This window comes from Gouania willdenowi, chromosome 10, assembly GCF_900634775.1.
Source record: "Gouania willdenowi chromosome 10, fGouWil2.1, whole genome shotgun sequence".
In the NCBI taxonomy this organism is placed as follows: Eukaryota; Metazoa; Chordata; class Actinopteri; order Blenniiformes; family Gobiesocidae; genus Gouania; species Gouania willdenowi.
In genome coordinates, this window is record NC_041053.1 from 5385083 (window position 1) to 5402889 (window position 17807).

Genomic DNA, 17807 nt, shown 5'->3' on the forward strand with positions numbered 1-17807 from the left:
ATCTTTATGTTTGAAGGCTGAATTGTGGCAAAAGGTCGAAAAGTTCAAGGGGGCACTGTATACCGTATTTTTCGGACTATAAGGCGCACCATCAATGAACGGGTCTGACCAGGTCTATTTTCATACATAAGGCGCACTTGTTTGTTATTATTATTAAGGCTCATTAAGCGAAACAAAATAGTCAGTTAAGTCAAACTTTATTCAACTCATTAACAATAATTTTCAACATTGTTCAGGTTTAACACATAAAATATAGAACATTACACTCACTTTTTCAGTTCAGTATGTTGAAGCACAGTACAGGTACAAACCATCCACGAGGCGTCTGACTACGGTAGCCCTGAAGCGCCAAAAATCCATTAAGTGGTGCAGCTTCATAGTTTACCAAAGTTGTACTAAAACATCTGGACATTCATTTCATACATAAGGCGCACCGCCGATTTTTGAGAAAATGTAAGGATTTTAAGAGCGCCTTATAGTCCGAAAAATAAGGTACATGACTCCAATAACACACAGACAAGAAATTCATTAAATGAATCCTAGAAAAAATGACAATATAAAAATATACAAAATGAATCCCAAAACACAAAAATATATGAAAAAAATTAATCCTTAAACACAATGACAAAAATGTACAAAATTATTCCAAAAATGACAACAACGCAGAAAAGCTACAAAATAACAAAAGACTACAAAAATACAAAAAAGAAAAGTATACAAAGTGACAACAAAATGCACAAAATAACAGCAACAAGCACACACAAAGTAACAAAATATACAAAACAATAGCAAGATTTTTCTTTTTTAAGTACAATATGAATATGCAAAGTTACTCCAAAAACACAAAATAAAAAGCACTGTGAAAACCAATCATTAAAAGACAAAACAAGCACAAGTCCAAACAGAACGTGTCCATACATCTCACACACTCACCACATAAAATCCATAAATGTTGTGCAGGTCCCGGTGCTCCCAGGCTCCGTGCATTGCATCTTTGTGCATAGTGACCTCAGGTCCATTAAACACCGATGGCTCATTCATATCGTTCCATGTATAGAGGTTCTCCATGGTGCCCTGAGATGGACGAGAGGTTTGATCAAAAACCAGAGGAGGATTCAATAATTGATTTTTTAAAAAGTTTGGTCTTAGTGGGACTGACCTCATACTGGTCGTAGGCGAACATGCTGGCCCACCAGGCTCTCATGTCTTCACGAGTGAAGTCTGGATAACCAGCACTACCTACAAGTTTCCATTCAAAAAGGAATGTGAAAAAAGTGGTTCAGTCTATTGGACACCAAGACCTGGATCATAATGATTTAATTTAAAGGAGAGTCTTACCAGGCCAGCACCAGCCCTCATAGTCTCCGCCATCTTTATTTTTAATATAGTAGCCCCGAGAGCGGATTTCATTATGGATCTTGTAGTTGTTGTCTACTTTGATATGTGGGTCTACAATGGCCACCATCTGGAAGTAATACAATACATTCTATTTAGTGCTTTTCAAAAACTCAGACAAGTCAAACAAAAAAAAAAAAAAAAAAAATACAGAAAATACAAAATCATAAGTTAATGGCAAGTTTAAAAAGGTGTGTTTTGATGAGTGATTTGAAGGTTGAGGGTGGGTACAGTGTTGAATGTGTGTGAGAAGGCTCTATCCCCCCAGGTTTGGTGCTTGGTTCTGAGACGGGGGAGATAGGTTGGCTTCTGAGGAACGTAGGCTGCGTGCAGGGGTATCAGGGTGGAGGAGAGCCGTGAGGTAGGAGGGGGAGGGCCTGGTGGTTCAGGGCTTTATTCGTGAGGAGAGGGATTTTGAGTTTGATACATTAATAAACAAAAAGACAGTGGAGATTTTGAAGGACAGGGGTGATGTGTTCATGTTTTCGGTTGTGGGTGAGAAGGCGGGCAGCAGAGTTTTGGATGTATTTAGGTTTATTAAGGACTTTGGATGAGGTGCCAAACAGGATGCTATTGCAAAAGTCAAGTCTGGATGTGATGAATGCATGGATAAGAGTTTCAGTAGCAGAAAATGAGTAGCATATGATGGTGGGCTATGTTTTTGAGGGGACAGAAGGCGGTTCTAGTGAGCTGGGTGACGAGGTGGTTCAAGGAGAGCTGGATGTCAAAGATGACTCCAAGATTTCAGATATGAGGAAATAAAGACAAAGTGGAGTTGTCCATTGTGAAGAAGTTGAGAAAGAAATCGGTGAGAAATTTGGGGCCGAAAATAATATCTGATTTGGCATAGTTAAGAGAGGAAGTACAGTGGTATGCAAAAGTTTGGGCACCCTTGTAAATGTTCATGATTTTCCTTAATAAATAATTGGTTGTTTGGATAACAAATTCCAGTTAAATATATCATATAGGAAACAAACAGTGATATTTGAGAAGTGAAATAAAGTTTATTCGATTTACAGAAAGTGTGCTAGAATTATTTAAACAGAATTAGGTATGTGCATAAGTTTAGGCACCACAAAAGAAAAACAATACTTAATATTTTGTAGATCCTCCTTTTTCTGAAATAACAGCCTCCAAACGCTTCCTATAGCTTCCAATTAGGGTCTGGATTCTGGTGGGAGGTATTTTGGACCATTCTTCTCTGCAGATCATCTCTAGTTCAGTCAGGTTTGATGGTTTCCGAGCATGGACCGCCCGTTTTAAAGCACACCATACATTTTCAATAATATTCAGGTCTGGGGACTGAGACGGCCATTCCAGGATGTTGTACTTGTTCCTCTGCATGAATGCCTTAGTAGATTTTGAGCAGTGTTTAGGATCATTGTCTTGTTGAAAGATCCAGCCCCGGCGCAACTTCAACTTTGTCACTGATTCCTGGACATTGTTCTCCAGAATCTGCTGATATTGAGAGGAATCCATGCGCCCCTCAACTTTAACAAGATTCCCAGTGCCTGCACTGGACACACAGCCCCACAGCATGATGGAACCACCACCAAACTTTACTGTAGGTAGCAAGTGCTTTTCTTGGAATGCTGTGTTCTTTATGCCCAAATAACTGTATTTTAGTTTCATCAGTCCACAGCACCTTGTTCCAAAATGAAGCTGGCTTGTCCAAATGTGCTTTAGCATACCTCAAGCGACCCCGTTTGTGGCGTGTGCAGAGAAAAGGCTTTTTCCGCATTACTCTTCCATACAGCATCTCCTTGTGTAAAGTGCGCTGAATAGTGGAACGATGCACAGTGACACCATCTGCAGCAAGCTGATGTTGTAGGTCTTTGGAGTTGGTCTGCGGGTTGACTGTGACTGTTCTCACCATCCTGCGCCGCTGCCTTTCGGAGATCTTTCTTGGTCTTCCACTTCGGGCCTTAACTAGAACTGTGCCTGTGGTCTTCCAATTCCTCACAATGTTCCTCACAGTTGAAACTGAAAGCTTAAATCGCTGGGATAGCTTTTTGTATCCCTCCCCTAAACCATGATGTTGAATTATCTTTGTTTTCAGGTCATTTGAGAGGTGTTTTGAGGCTCCCATGTTGCCACTAATCAGAGAAGATGCAAAGAGGAAACACCTAGAATTTTCCTACTTAAATACCCTGACTCATGATTGGATTCACCTGTGTATGGAGATCAAGGATCACTGAGGTTACCAAAACAATTTTGAGTTCCAATAATTAGTGCTAAGAGTATTAAAATCAATAAGATGCAAGGGTGCCTACATTTATGCACATACCTAATTTTGTTTAAATAATTCTAGCACACTTTCTGTAAATCATATAAACTTTATTTCACTTCTCAAATATCACTGTGTTTGTTTCCTATATGATAAATTTAACTGGAATTTGTTATCCAAACAACCAATTATTTATTAAGGAAAATCATGAACATTTACAAGGGTGCCCAAACTTTTGCATACCACTGTAGGTGTGCATCCATAAGATGGCATCAATCTATAAAAATGGCAAAAATATTTTTCAAATCCAACAATATGTGGCCAATTTGTGTTGATACCTTGCGCTTTTTGTCCATGATGCCTTGCAGCATCTCTTTTGGGGAAGCAAACTTGTGAGGATCCCAGGTGAAGTATCGTTTCCCATCAGTGTGCTCGATATCCAGCCATATGAAGTCGTAGGGGATGTCATGCTCGTCAAAGCCGGCATCTACCGCCTTCACGTCTTCCTGGTCATTGTAGTTCCAGCGGCACTGATGGTAGCCGACCGCAGTTAGAGGGGGGAAGGACTGTGTGCCTGAAGAAAAAAAAAAAAAACAAAAAAAAAAAAAACAATGGAGCAATTTACAGCCGTTTTTCTTTTAAATAGTACTCTGTGGGTTCATGTCTTGTTTCCTTTTCAAATACAGTAGTCCCTCACTATATTGCGGTTCACCTTTCGTGTCCTTGGTGTTTCACGGATATTTTACAGTGAAATTTTGGATGCATTTTTTACAGCGTACGAACGTGCATTGTGTTCTGCGTCCTGATTGGCTAATGCTGCGTTCATCTACCACTAGCGACACATCCAACTGGGTGAGTTTGACTGCCTGCTGAAGCGAGGAGCTGCGCTCCTTTTTCTCCTTTCATAAACATAAACCACCAGTGAAAGAAGTCAGTGTGATTAGCGGCTAATGCTATCCTAGCCCAGTGGTACAGAGAGAATTTCACCTGCTACTATCACCTCCTCGCCGAATCCTTCCAAGCCTGGTCCCAGTTATAAAGCCCATGTCATACAGCGACAGGTGTCACACACAGCTTCTACTCCATGGCTGAATAGACCGTGTCCATGTTGTCGTGATGTCATCGTAAACAAAGACTGAACGCGTTCGGCATCAATGTCTGATCGCGAGCAGTGTGACTCTGAAGTGCTGTATGTTTGAAAACAGGTTTATGTTTTAAAATCTACAAACGTTTGAACTTTGAGTGTTTAAACAAGAGAGAAATGTTAATTCCTGTCTGAGAAAAGTATATTAAGTGTGTGGTGAGGGGTTTTACAGCCTTAAAACATATATAATTCTAAAAAAATAAAATAAAGCTGACTACTTTGCTGATTTCGCCTATTGAGAGTTATTTTTATAACGTATCCCTCGTGATAAATGAGGGACTACTGTACTGCTAAAAACGATTAATTAAAAACAAGGACATTTTGTAAATTTACTTTTTAAACCAAAAAACACTTAATTAGTAATTTCCTAATAGGGCTGCTACAATTTAGAAGAGTCAGGTCATCAGCAGTTAACAGGAAGTACCAGTAATTTGGAGTTTCTTTGCGCATTAACAAGACGAGCGCTTACACAATATGCCATTCCAGAGTCGTGCAGAGAGAGTTCACGCCATTGGACCGTTTTGTTTTTTTTTTTTTCCCCCCCCCCCAACAGCAATGATGGTTCATGGAGCCTCACAAAAGTTACAGGAAGTGAGCAGTTGACCAGTGCAGCACAGTGAAGCTAAGCGGAGTAGACAGTTTGTGATGCACTTGAAATAATCATATTGGATATTATCATTATCAGCGTATCTAAACCCATTAACGTGTGCATTAAAACATGTTAGTGGATTATATATATATACACATACATATGACATGTACTGTAAAAATACTGTAAATCAATGCAGTTATTGATGACAAATTACCGAACATCCCAGTTATGTCACTCAAAATCAATAGTTTTGAATTTCCCACCAATAACTTCCAGGAATTACATGAATCACGTGACTGTCAAGCATTCTGAACATCCTTTGTGGTAACTGTCTAAACGCCACTGTGCCATTCTACCTCCTTCATACCTGTAAGAGAGGCATACTGGGCAAAGACATCTTTGGCAGTTGGTCCCAGCATGAGGAAAACATCAATGATGCCACTCTCTGAGATCCAGCGAACATCCGTCTGTGGCGTCTCACTGGAGCCTTGAACGTAATCCAACATTTTCCCAAATACTGTCTGAAAAGTCAGATATGATACAGGGATTATCATATTGTTAAAACAGCCTTCAGGACCTGAAACACTGACGGTGGTAGAGGGATTCCAGATTAAGGTACCTGTAGTGAAAATGTAGAAAACAAAAAAATGTGCTTAGAATGATTCTATCCCTTCTAGCATCAACTATGGAGAGTCACCATTTTGATCAGGATATGATGCACTTCCATTGATCACTGTTCGCAGTTGCTAGGCAACGGTGTTTAGGGTTTCTCGCCAGGACAGGTATGACCGGGTTTTCTTTTTTTGGCCCGATTAAAGCTGTGTGCATCCTCCGTGTGCGCGCACGTGTCCTCCGATTGTGTGCGTTTGTTTTAATATTACTGCAGGTCGCACATAAAGCCAATAGTCGCATTAACAAGAGAAAAACCCAGCAGAAACATTTCTTTTGTGTCTCTAAGCCAAATAATACTAAGTCAGAGTTATCCAGACGCTGGCTCTATAATATCAGTACGAGATATAGACTGAAACATTTCCGTTCGGACAAAATTCAGTGATATGTGAGGACAGATTCAAGCCGAGTTGCTCCGTTACACCTCTACCTCCCACAATGCATTCATTATTTAAAGTGACTGATCAGGCCCATCATATCCTGTCCAAAATGGTGACTCTCCATAGTTTATGCCAAAAGGCAAAGGTAAAAAATCTTTCTAAAATGTCTGTGTTTATTGGTAGTACATTAAACATTTTTGTTTAATAAATGTTCACTACAGGTACCCTTTAGGTAAAGATTTGCGACTGCTTCAATAGAAATAAAGTACCTTTCCTGCTGTGTTGGAGCTAATGTCAACCCAAGTTTCTGCAGCATTGAGCCAGAAGATGCCAGTGGTGCGCTGAGCACTGTGGGCCAGCATTACTGGGACAGCCCCATATAAGGCCATTGGGTTATACAGCTCATACTGGAACACATCCAAGTTGTAAAGCCGATAAGGGTCTCCATTACTGAAACACAAACACTTTTTAGAAATCATGTGAATGGACAGAATGTTCAGTGTCTTCATCAGGTGTTGAACTCACTCTGTTGTTTTGAGTCGCAGTGTGTCTGCATGCTCAGGGATACCATACACATGCTCTACCCCTGGCAATGAGAAGTCTAAACTGATAGCAGATGGTCCTGGGGTGGGGGGAAAAATATCCCATTAGTTAGAAAAGGGAAAGAAAGTAAAACATTGAGGATATCACAACATGTGACTGGAAGGGGAGCTCACCATTGGGTTTGCTGTCAGTGTGAGATTTAAATGTTTCTTCCCACATCCCATCCTCCTTCTCATCCTCATCTTTATTAGTCTGGTAAAAATAAATAAGATAAGGTTACTTTTATGCAACACACCCTTCTGTCAAATAGATGCAATAGTTGAGTCATACTTCGGCTTGGTTTGCTGGATCACCCTCGGTTTCGCCGTCCTGCTCAGTCTGGCTGCTTAATCCAAAAAGGAACAAAGAAATGTATTGCACTTTCATTTTTTATTTATATTAATTTTATATTCTAATGATTAATGAAAAACAAGCAAAAGGTTAGAGATGATCACCTAGCTGGCACATATCTAAGTAAAGAGCAGCTCAATGCCTTGTAGCTACCAAGCAGCACAAGAGATTAGGTCACACCAACGAGTCTTTAGAGGTAAGTTTCAGCCAGAAGAACCAGAATGAGCTGAAATCCAAGCTTTAGCATGGCACAAAACTAAAGCTGCTCCGCTGAATTATCACTAATGTTACACAAGGCAGTGACAAATGGGCACATACAAGAGTTTGTTAATGGAGCCAGTACTGTGGGGTATGACTATTCTCTACCATGTGGAGGAGAAAACTGCATCAATCAATACACAATAAGTTACTTCAGCAGATAGTGCCAGTAATCCCCTTAAATCAGAAACTGATGTAGGCTACAAAGCTCTTAGCTGGAAATATGAACCAAATCAACTTAATTTTGCAAACTTTTTGAAAATGAGAAATGAAACATTCCATATAGAATAATGTTCACATTAGAGAATAACTAAACACCAAAACCACTTTCTTCTGCTGAAAACAAATGTATTTGGGTTTGAAGTAGTGGTGATTTTAAGCTAAAGTATTTCAATTTGACATTTTGTTGTAAAAAAGAAAGGGTGACTGCCCTCTATGGGTTGAAAACCAGCAATTACAGTCAACATTTTGCAATTTGCTGAGAATGGTGGCCACGTTTTAGTGGCTTCTCACATCACCATTAACCCCGCCCCTCCTATGAAAACTAGCACCTGTGGACTCTACAATCTGTGGTGAGTAATTTGGATTGAGAGAATTGTGACTAGAGAGGTATAGTGAGTATGGGGTAGCTAGTTAGCATAGATTTTTCTTTGGAGACTTTATAGTATTGACCGAGTACGTCTGAACTGCTCCAGGAGTACCGCCCATTACAAAGCCCCGCCCCCCCAGCAGGTCAGTCAAAAGCAGGGGTTTAGTTTCTCTTTAAACACACAAAGCAGGGTGATTGTTGGAAATGATGCAGAAATGCCTGAGTGAGGAGCCAATAAGGTAAAGTTCAAACACATTCAAACACTGTGCAATGCAAGCCATTATTTAAAAAACATTAGCTTATAACCCACTGTAAACAAACATCACAATTCATCAGAAATTGGGATTAGCGGTTACTTTTGCAACAACAGAATGTGCTTAGGTTGAAGAAGAAGCTGCTAATGCAACACTAAAGGTGTGTGATTAAGACCCTCGGGTCAGACAAATTACAGAACAGCAGATGTGTAATGATACTGGCTGTGCAAAACTGTAAAATTAGTATGATTAGAGTAAAAATGTACTTTTGAGGCAACAATTAATCCTGAAGTAATAAAAAAAAAAATAATCAGATTAAAACATTACAGCAGTTATGAGTGTAATAGGCTGATGAAGTCGGACAGAACTTAACAATGCACTCTAATGGCTTTAAAAATTTAAAGAAAAAAAAAAAAATCAAACAATTTGTTCGATTTGTGATCCGTTATATCCCTTAATCAACTTAAGACAGAAATAAAATCATTGGTACATATCTTGATGCCCCACCCCCTCTAACTACATTGATTGATCAATTTAATGTCTAAAACCATCGGTGGCCATTTTACTACATTTGAATCAACACGTACACAATCGCAGGACTGTGTGATGAGCACTTATGTTTTGTCACTACTGCAACATCAGCACAAGGAACAACACACAGATCTTAAGGTTATTTACCTAGAGAATAACCTCTTGATATTATCCCACACGCTAGCCACTGTGCTAGTTACTTTATAGGAGAAACTAGGATGATAAGGAGAAAAGGACAAAACGAGTCAAAGACAATACTCAAAAATAAACCACATGGAAACAAAAAAACAGAATAAAGCCCACGGTGCGAGGACGTGGATCAAAAGAGCAGCGTTTGGAAATGTGTGTGTGTGTGTATGGCTTCTCACGTGTCCTTGCGCATCCTCAAGTGTTCAAAGGCCAGCAGACCTCGAGAGTTCAGCGACATGAGCACGTCACGCCCCTCCACGATGTCCAGTCGGAAGGGCCGCGCACTGACGATGACCCTTTGAGCTTCAGCTCCCAAAGACAGCACCACTCCGTTCTCATCTTGGGACAACAAGGACAGTCTGGAGAAAAAGGAGGAAGGGGAGGTGGGGGTTTTAAAACTGTGGTTTTGTTAAAGTACATTTAAAAAAAAATCTGAACCAGAGAAGGGTGAACGATTACTTGCATTAGCGATATTGTCACGATATGATAAAACGAGATTTTCTAACCGCAACAGCTACGATTTGAATGAACACAATCTGGTCACATGACTTGTAAGCAATTGGAGCTGAGCAGGCATGGAAAGAAGTAATTTGCTGGGTTTCCATTACCCTTGGAAATGTGCAAAATCAAAATATCACAAACACCTATATAAAAATAAAAACAAATACATCAAAAGTTGTTAGGCTTTAGAGGAAGTTTGTCAGACATTGCAATATTGAAACGTATCGCAAAAGCGCTATGAAAACACAGTTACATGTCACAGAACGTGACCACTTCTCTCTGAAAAAAACATGGCGCAGTACATTTGGAGAGAAGAAGAGGCAGAGATATTTCTTAGTATAATACTTTAAAATTATTACTGCCACATTAGACGTGAAACAAAGGAATGCAGAGTGTTATAAGGCATGTTGGAGCGTCCATTTCCCTGAAGTGCAGGATGAGATTTTATGGGAGTTACAAGGCTCCAAATCAACCTTCACTAGAAACACGTTCAAAGGCAATTATACTTTGTCGACATTTAGAAATGTGGCTTTTATTTTTGTGAAAAATTGCAATGGAAACAGCTGATGATCCACAACAGCCTCAGGCCTGACAAAAGCAGACACTAAAAATAGAAAACGGTGGTAGCCCCGGTTCCCCACAGGCTGAGGAAGGTGCTGGAAGTGGCACTCATGGCTGAGAGCCAATTCCATGTTATTGGGAGCAGCAGCATCAAAGCACTGCTTCTGCCATTAGCAAGGTGCTGTCCCTTGCTTCAATGCTGGTTCCGCATCCGTGGATATGCCGCAGCAGGGACAAATAACACGTGCAGCGTATCCGTGCATGTATGAATAAACAGACGTGCCATGTAGGATAGAGAGCACTGACGGGGGGGTGAAAGGGCTCAAAATGGGAAGCCTGAGCAGAACCATGAGCCTGAACTTCTCACCGTCTGTCATTTTTTGCTGTTTTCCTCACATTCTATAAGAAATTTTCCACCTGAATCAGTTTAATAAAAGCAATGCTTTCATCCATCTGACTGATGAGTTTCCCAGGAGTATTTAGTAAGTTTCCAACTATAATTGAAGTACACAAACCATCTTTTGTTTTTGCCTTCATCTTAACATAAGCCTAACCTGTAAGAATGTATGTATCAATTTATGAACAAGTCAGATATTGTATATTTTAATATGGAATGATTTATTTCTTGTGTTTGTTGAAAAGCATTTGAGGACCTTGAAAAAAGTAATAAAAGTGCATATTAAATCACAATATAATTTTTCTAACTAGTTTAACCTTAAGGCTCAAACATACTCAGACAGACCAAAATGATAATCACTATTAATTTGATCTATATTGTAATGAAGTTTATAATCACAATTATTCATCATATTAGGGAAAAATCTGTATTACTTAAGCACTACTTTAAAAAAACAAAATATATGAACAGTTTACAGTACAAAATGAAGCTTTAAATTAAAAATACCACAAAAAAAAGAAATGAACCTGTACCAAGGGTTAACTGAATGAATACACGATTACAGAGTGCTTTTATTACAGCTCATCATTTCACCAAATGACTCAAAGGTGCTGCTGACTGAAGGTTGAATAAGTGCCTGATTTGATATATAGCAGAGCCCACATCTTGGCTTCCAAAATCATGACAATTAAAATTTGATTAATTGTGCAGCCCTACTCTGTGGACTCCTGACGGACTGTCCACACTCCTCAGAGCTACATACCAGAGCACACCGCCACGTAGTAGTTTCCATTAAAATCCTACATGTCCCATGATTCTAAGTGCTTCTCTGTAGTCCTTGTACTCCTAAGACGTGTTTTAAAGGTGTCGATACTGTCGGTAGCTCGTCTGCCAGTCTCTCTTCTAAGCTCCTGTTCATTTCTCCTGCTCTGTTTCACCAGGAGGTGAAATACAGGTCAGTGTTACATTTAATGTGGGGCGATACAATGCTGAGCAGTGTTGTGTGAAACACCTTCGTGAAATCTAAGCTTTGCACTTAACTGGTCAGAACTCCACGGATGTACGCTGCGCATGTTTGAGTCTTTAGAACAACCATTAAAATAAACCCAAATCCTCCCCCCCACACCCCTCTGGAGACTTACGGCTCAGTGGGCGGCTCCCGGACCAGCACGTCTGGGACCTCGTAGCGAGGTTTCAGCGGCTTCAGCTCATTAATCTTCACCCTGGTTATGTTTCCCTGGAGACGGTAGAGCTCCAGCAGCAGGCGCACCTGATAGCCAGATACTGTGATTAGGCAATAGCTTATTGTGTCAGACATGTACAGGTGAGCAAAGTGACACATTATCAAAAATGAAGCCAGTTTGGTCATTCTGTGCTCTGATGACCCTTCAGAGAAATGCTTGAGGCTGTTTTAAGCACTTAATGGGAACTGAAACATTATGATTTTCCACAACCACGGCCACCATGTGACCTACCTTGTTGTTATCGTTGATGAGCTGCAGAGTAAGTCTAGTGTTGGTCAGCTCCATGGTCTCCAACAGGGCTCGATAAGGTGACTCACCCGGCTTCAATGCTCGCTGACGCCTGTTTCACAGGAGCAGACATCAGCAACTCATCCATGATCATATGTTCAAACCAGAATTTGGTCAATTATACGTGTTCAATTAAGATCACGGCATTTTTCCCAATAACAATTATTTTCCCTCTGACAGTCAATTACTAAGCCTTTAATAAACAATTCCATAAAACGCTAGCATCTCTTATGATAACTGGTCAGTTTCACCCATGTCTTAAATCAGCTGTAAAATACACTAAAAATGTTATCCATCATCTAATTTGTTTCTCATCATTTGGTTACCTTGTTAGGCTGCCTTATTAATGAAAATATTGGCATTTATATTTTTGGTGTGGGCACCCGAGCCTTTTTTCCTGTAACTATACCCCTCAATTAAAATTTATTTTTAAATGGTAAAATTATCCTCAAGAGAAATGACAGGAAAAGTTGATAAACATTTTAAGAATTCTTAACTATGCATGTGTAAGCCATAGGTTTGTAACACGGTTTGTGTTTAATTACATTGTAAATGATTATCTGAACTAAGGCTGCTATGATTAGTCAACTCAATCAATAATTCCTACTGCAAAAATTAGTTGGAGTGTCGCACCAGCAACTATGTACAAGTAAACAGTGAAGAAGAATGGTGGAAAGAGGAAAAAACTGAAGCTTAACACAACCTAAAGTTTCTAAAGCTTCAGAACTTTTCACCAAAAACAAACCAGTGAAACACTAAGTGTAAACTCTGAAGTTCAGCTGTCAATCATTAAAACACGATGGAGATACACCGACCCCCCAAACTGAAACACAACGGAGCCCCAGTTTGTACACGGAACAAGAGAAGAATGACATCACGACCGCTGATATTTCCTCAATCTTTCATTTTTAATCACATGCAAATGTGTTGTTAGCAAAAAGTCTGCGGTTCAAATGTTTATTGTGTGTGTACGTCTGAAGGCATGTTTAGCACTGCACTCAGTGAGTTAGTGATGTACCTGCTTTGAAATGTTATTTTCTGCTGATACTAGTGTTTATTCTGAACAGTAAACCTCTTTAATTTATTATAAACTGTTATATGATAACATTAATAAAAATTTCCTTAACTTGTAAGGATTCTTTCAAACAAGGTGTTATTTACTATTTTATGGACTTAATTTAAGAAAAACAACCTTTGTAATTGGTTTAAACCATATTACCTCCATAACCTGCAGGTTAGCTCGAGCTTTTTAAAGTTGCTTATTTACACTGACTGTTTACTACTACTACTTTGTTCAAGACAACTTACACTTTAAGTTTGTGACATTTAATTTATTCAAAATTTCAATTATATTGCGTTAAATATAACTACATTACAAATACATGTTTTGTAGGGATGTAACGATTAATCGTAAGGCAGTTAAAAATCGATTTATAGGTATCACGGTTGATATCGATTTTCTGAAAATTGAATCGCAGTACTTTTTTTTAACCAGCAGAGGGCGCTATCCACAAGTGTAGGCGGCGGGCGGAGTCTGCTAATACTTTCTTTCTGGCCGCCTTCTACTCTTAAATATGTTAATAAATGATTCATTACCCCTTAAGCACCGAAAAAATATCTGTAATATTACTTGATTATCTGTAAAAGTCACGTTTTTCTATTAGCTCTGTCTGCTAGCATAGCTTCTCTTCTTCACTGCAAGATATCTGCATGCCAACCGACCACTGGGTTACCAGCGCCCTCTGCTGGTCCAAACAAATATGTTTTTTTTTTTTTTTTTTAAAGTCCAATTGTTAAGGCAAAAAATACATTTTCAGTTGCACTTTTAAAAAGAAAAAGAACTATTATGCAGTTTTACATTGTTTATTATAGAACCAGAATTTAAATTAATAGGCTTCATTTTCATTTGTATTATTCCTTTATTTATTTCATTCAAGATTTATTTTTAGTTAAATAGCATTGTTTTGAATTGTTTATCAAGGAATTCTTTTGACAATGAAAAATAAAAGGAAAATAGTATTTTCTAGTTTTTTTCCCAAAAAAAAAATTTTTGTCTACAGTCCCATTTTGTAAAATAAATCGTGAGAGAATCGTATCGTGAACCCAGTATCGTGAATCGAATCGTATCGGGAGTTGAGTGAATCGTTACATCCCTAATGTTTTGTCATTGTTTTAATTTCGCTCAATAAAATCATGTGGTCACAGAACAGGGACACGTTCACAGGTAGAAGGATTTAAACATGTGTGCAAAAAAAAAATCTGTCCAAAACATATGCTTCAAAACATAATCGTGACTAGTCGACTAATCGAAAAAAATAATAGATGAGTCGACTACAAAAATAATCGTTATTTGCAGCTCTAAACTGAACCCAATTTTTTTTCATTCACGATTATGTCATAATTATAATTAATTACCCAATACAATTATAAATGACACCAACCCTGGTTCAAACTACACATTACTGATGCATCTTGTACTCACTTGCAGAAGGAGCTCTGGTCACAAGTCTTGAAATTTCCCCGGTCCACAGCCCAAGTCCCAGTGAGGCACGCCACAAGCCACAGCACCAAGACGGCCGTCATCCTTCACAGAACAGCGAGAGCTTTACATTTAACAGCCATGACCATCTGAACTATTAATACTGACACACCCTACTCATAGGAGTTTGACACTGGGTAAACCACTGCTGTTTATAAAAGAACAAATGCAAACAAAACAGAAGACCCAAAACAAAAAACTATAATCATGAGATGACAAAAAGACATTTTATTTGTCCAAGTTTATTCTTCCAATGTTTCTAACCAGTGTGGGAACATGTCAAGTGTGATAAGGGGTGATTTTCTCCATAAACATTTTTAATGTAGAGCAGGGGTGTCAAACTACTTTTAGTTCAGGGGCCAAATACGGAGTAGATTGATCTCAAGTGAGCCGTAGATGCCATAAAACAAGTGATTTCAACATTATTGTGCCCTAGTTTATACATAAATGACTAAATATGTACGAAAACAACCATATCCAAGCAATAACTCAGATACTGTATCAGCCCCAATTGGGTCTTCACTTAAAATGTCCTAGTATTTCTACCATTTTGTATTTAATTAAGGGAAATATGTAATAATTTGAGGAAAGTTTAACATTAAAAATGACAGCAATCATGCAATATAAGCACCAGGAAAACTGTGAACCCCAGCAAAAAAATGTGTTGAGTTTCATTTACACAATAACTCATATTTTCCGAAGTGTCAATTGAATATTGATACAGATCAATAGTCCCGGGGCCTATTGATACGGAAATGTACATTTTCCGGATCTTTTCTACATACCTAGGTAAGCGTAATGTGCCTGTGATTTTTCACCGTGTCAGGATGACCGAGTGGTCTAACACGCCTGACACAAGAACTCTTTCTTCTGCTGATTTGGATTCAAATCCAGCTTTTGTCATTTTTTTAAATTTTTTTTATTGTAACACATTTAACACACCAAATTCCACCTTTAAAAATATATAATACAATAAATTTAAATTTTAGGGTATTTCCTGGGTTAGGGTTAGCTAAAAATAATATGAGGTAAAATAAAACTGACGGTACATGTGCACCTATGGCCAATGAGGGGCGTTCCGTATGAATAGTCTACTAATATTTACCACTGCTTTTTTTTTTTTTTAACTTTTTAAACTCTCCTGGGGATGCCTTAAAAGGCTGGATTTGGTCCCCGGGCCTTGAGTTTGACACATGATGTAGAGCCATTTGTGCTGCTTCCTTGTACATGAAAGCGCATTGTAAATAAATACTAACCGACTATGAGCAGTGCAATATCGAGAAAAAAAAGGCTGATTTTGAGCCAAGAACTCAACCTGAAATACTGGTGAAACCTAAATCCACTCGTATTTGTCCTTTTACAGTTGGTTGAGCAATGCTTCAAACACCCCAGAGGTCACACACACACAAACTACACAACACAGAGGGGCACGAGTGGACTTTGATCGCTAAGGTTGTTAAAAATGTGACTATTTGTCGCTTGTTAAAGCTACAGAGCATCAGTAAATGTTAGCATGAAAACCACCGCACTGTCAAATCCGGGTGATTAGACGCTGAGCCAGGTGTTCTGAATCTATTAGCTAATGCATTAAATAGGGCACTTGCTTCGTAAAGCTTGGAAATAACAGCATCAGGCCTTACCATTATTTATGTGATAAATTTGTAGATAGTACAAATGTTAAGAAAGAGATAAACAATCTGAAGTGAACCTGACCTCTGAATAATTCTCTTACTCTGAATTTCATGTTCACCGAATGCCTTGGTTACCAATTAATCGGCTACACCGCACAGATTGCATTAGCTAGCCATCACATCCGCTAACTTATCTGTTGCTGAGCGTGGAAGGGGACAAAACACTGAAACATAAACCCTAAAATTACAACATGGTTAACTGAAGACTCAGACAGAATCCTTCTTCGTCAAACATATCTAAAGGATATTATAGCACGATGGCGGCGCAGAGCTGGTCAAGCAGTTGATTCAATTCAAAGGGGAAAGTCGACTTCTTCACTTCAAACACCACAAAGCAGAACACGTAGCCGTAACCATGTGAAGACTACACACATGGCTATATGACGTGGTGCAGATGCACTGAAAGAGTAGAGCGAATTAAAGTTAAATTGACGATGAATCAGCGTAGCGGCTTTGTCTTACCTCGCAGTGATGGAGGCCATCTTGATTAAGCGTCTGCGTGGCTCCGCCCCTTTGAAGTCGCAAAGAAGATTGTTGAAAAAATGACAACGTAAACAACTGACATGAATAATCACATCTGGTCAATTCACTATGTATGTATTCATCGAACTACATTTTTCACATTAATGACCAAGTATTTTCCCCTCGACTTTATTTTTTATAGTTTGGGTCATAATGATGGGCGGGCCTTAGGGGCCTCGTTCAATACGTGGCCTATGACACATGGACACGTCATCTCCAGGAACCAATCAGTGTCGTCCCGGATTTCACTGCCTGCATCCTCCACACGCGCACAGACATGACAAACGAAAACGTCAAACTCATGTATGTCTTTATGCACACATTTCACTTTATGTAATTGTTGTAAAAGGTTGTTGTCACGGTTGATTTATCCCTTGTAAATACACTTATCTGTCTTTTTATTTTCTCTGTATCTTGCACTACGTACTTTCTGTATAATGACAATAAAAGCATTCTATTCTATTCTAATAATCATAGAACACAGTGTCTGGTTTGTACCATGTACCCCCATTGCATTTTTGTCAAATCATGTTTACTCTTTCCAAATGTCATATACTTTTTAAGTTGTTTGTTTTCTAAACCCCTAACTGTGTCACAAACATTGATTCCCTAAGGCTTGATCTACACATATAAAACAATGAGTGGAATTTATTTATTTTCGTTAAAAAAATTACCATTTAAATTTTATGTGACTACTTCAATAGTAGTAATTACAGTCTCCTTTAGAAAGTAACAGATATATATGCTGTCATGGATATTGTTGGTTTCTTACATATTTTGTATTTTATGTATACGTAGAAGTGCAAACGAGGGCACAATAATGATGAAATTACCTGTTTTCCTGCATAAAATCTGTGGTGAGATCAAACTACTGAAACTAAAATGAGTTTGGCTGCGTTGGGT

General features: G+C 38.8%; 1 protein-coding gene across 4 annotated transcripts in view; it reads right to left on the bottom strand.

The window, feature by feature from the left end:
- The window catches only part of ganabb (glucosidase II alpha subunit b), a 29600-nt gene extending 12559 nt beyond the window's left edge, over positions 1-17041 (bottom strand). Inside the window, exons 1-15 of one of the 4 annotated variants that reach the window (XM_028459415.1) lie at positions 16845-17041; positions 14635-14736; positions 12096-12204; positions 11763-11890; positions 9341-9520; positions 9120-9185; positions 7281-7332; positions 7124-7202; positions 6933-7029; positions 6677-6857; positions 5726-5879; positions 3961-4196; positions 1339-1465; positions 1160-1239; positions 934-1074 (exon numbers count right to left, since the gene is read on the bottom strand). In XM_028459415.1, the coding sequence (XP_028315216.1) occupies positions 934-1074; positions 1160-1239; positions 1339-1465; positions 3961-4196; positions 5726-5879; positions 6677-6857; positions 6933-7029; positions 7124-7202; positions 7281-7332; positions 9120-9185; positions 9341-9520; positions 11763-11890; positions 12096-12204; positions 14635-14736; positions 16845-16864 (1752 nt within the window). In that variant the 5' untranslated portion in view covers positions 16865-17041. Of the gene's footprint in view, positions 1-933; positions 1075-1159; positions 1240-1338; positions 1466-3960; positions 4197-5725; positions 5880-6676; positions 6858-6932; positions 7030-7123; positions 7203-7280; positions 7336-9119; positions 9186-9340; positions 9521-11762; positions 11891-12095; positions 12205-14634; positions 14737-16844 lie in introns of all 4 variants that reach the window. The other 3 variants (XM_028459414.1, XM_028459417.1, XM_028459416.1) reach the window with 3 other exon arrangements.
- Positions 17042-17807: the final 766 nt, after the last annotated feature.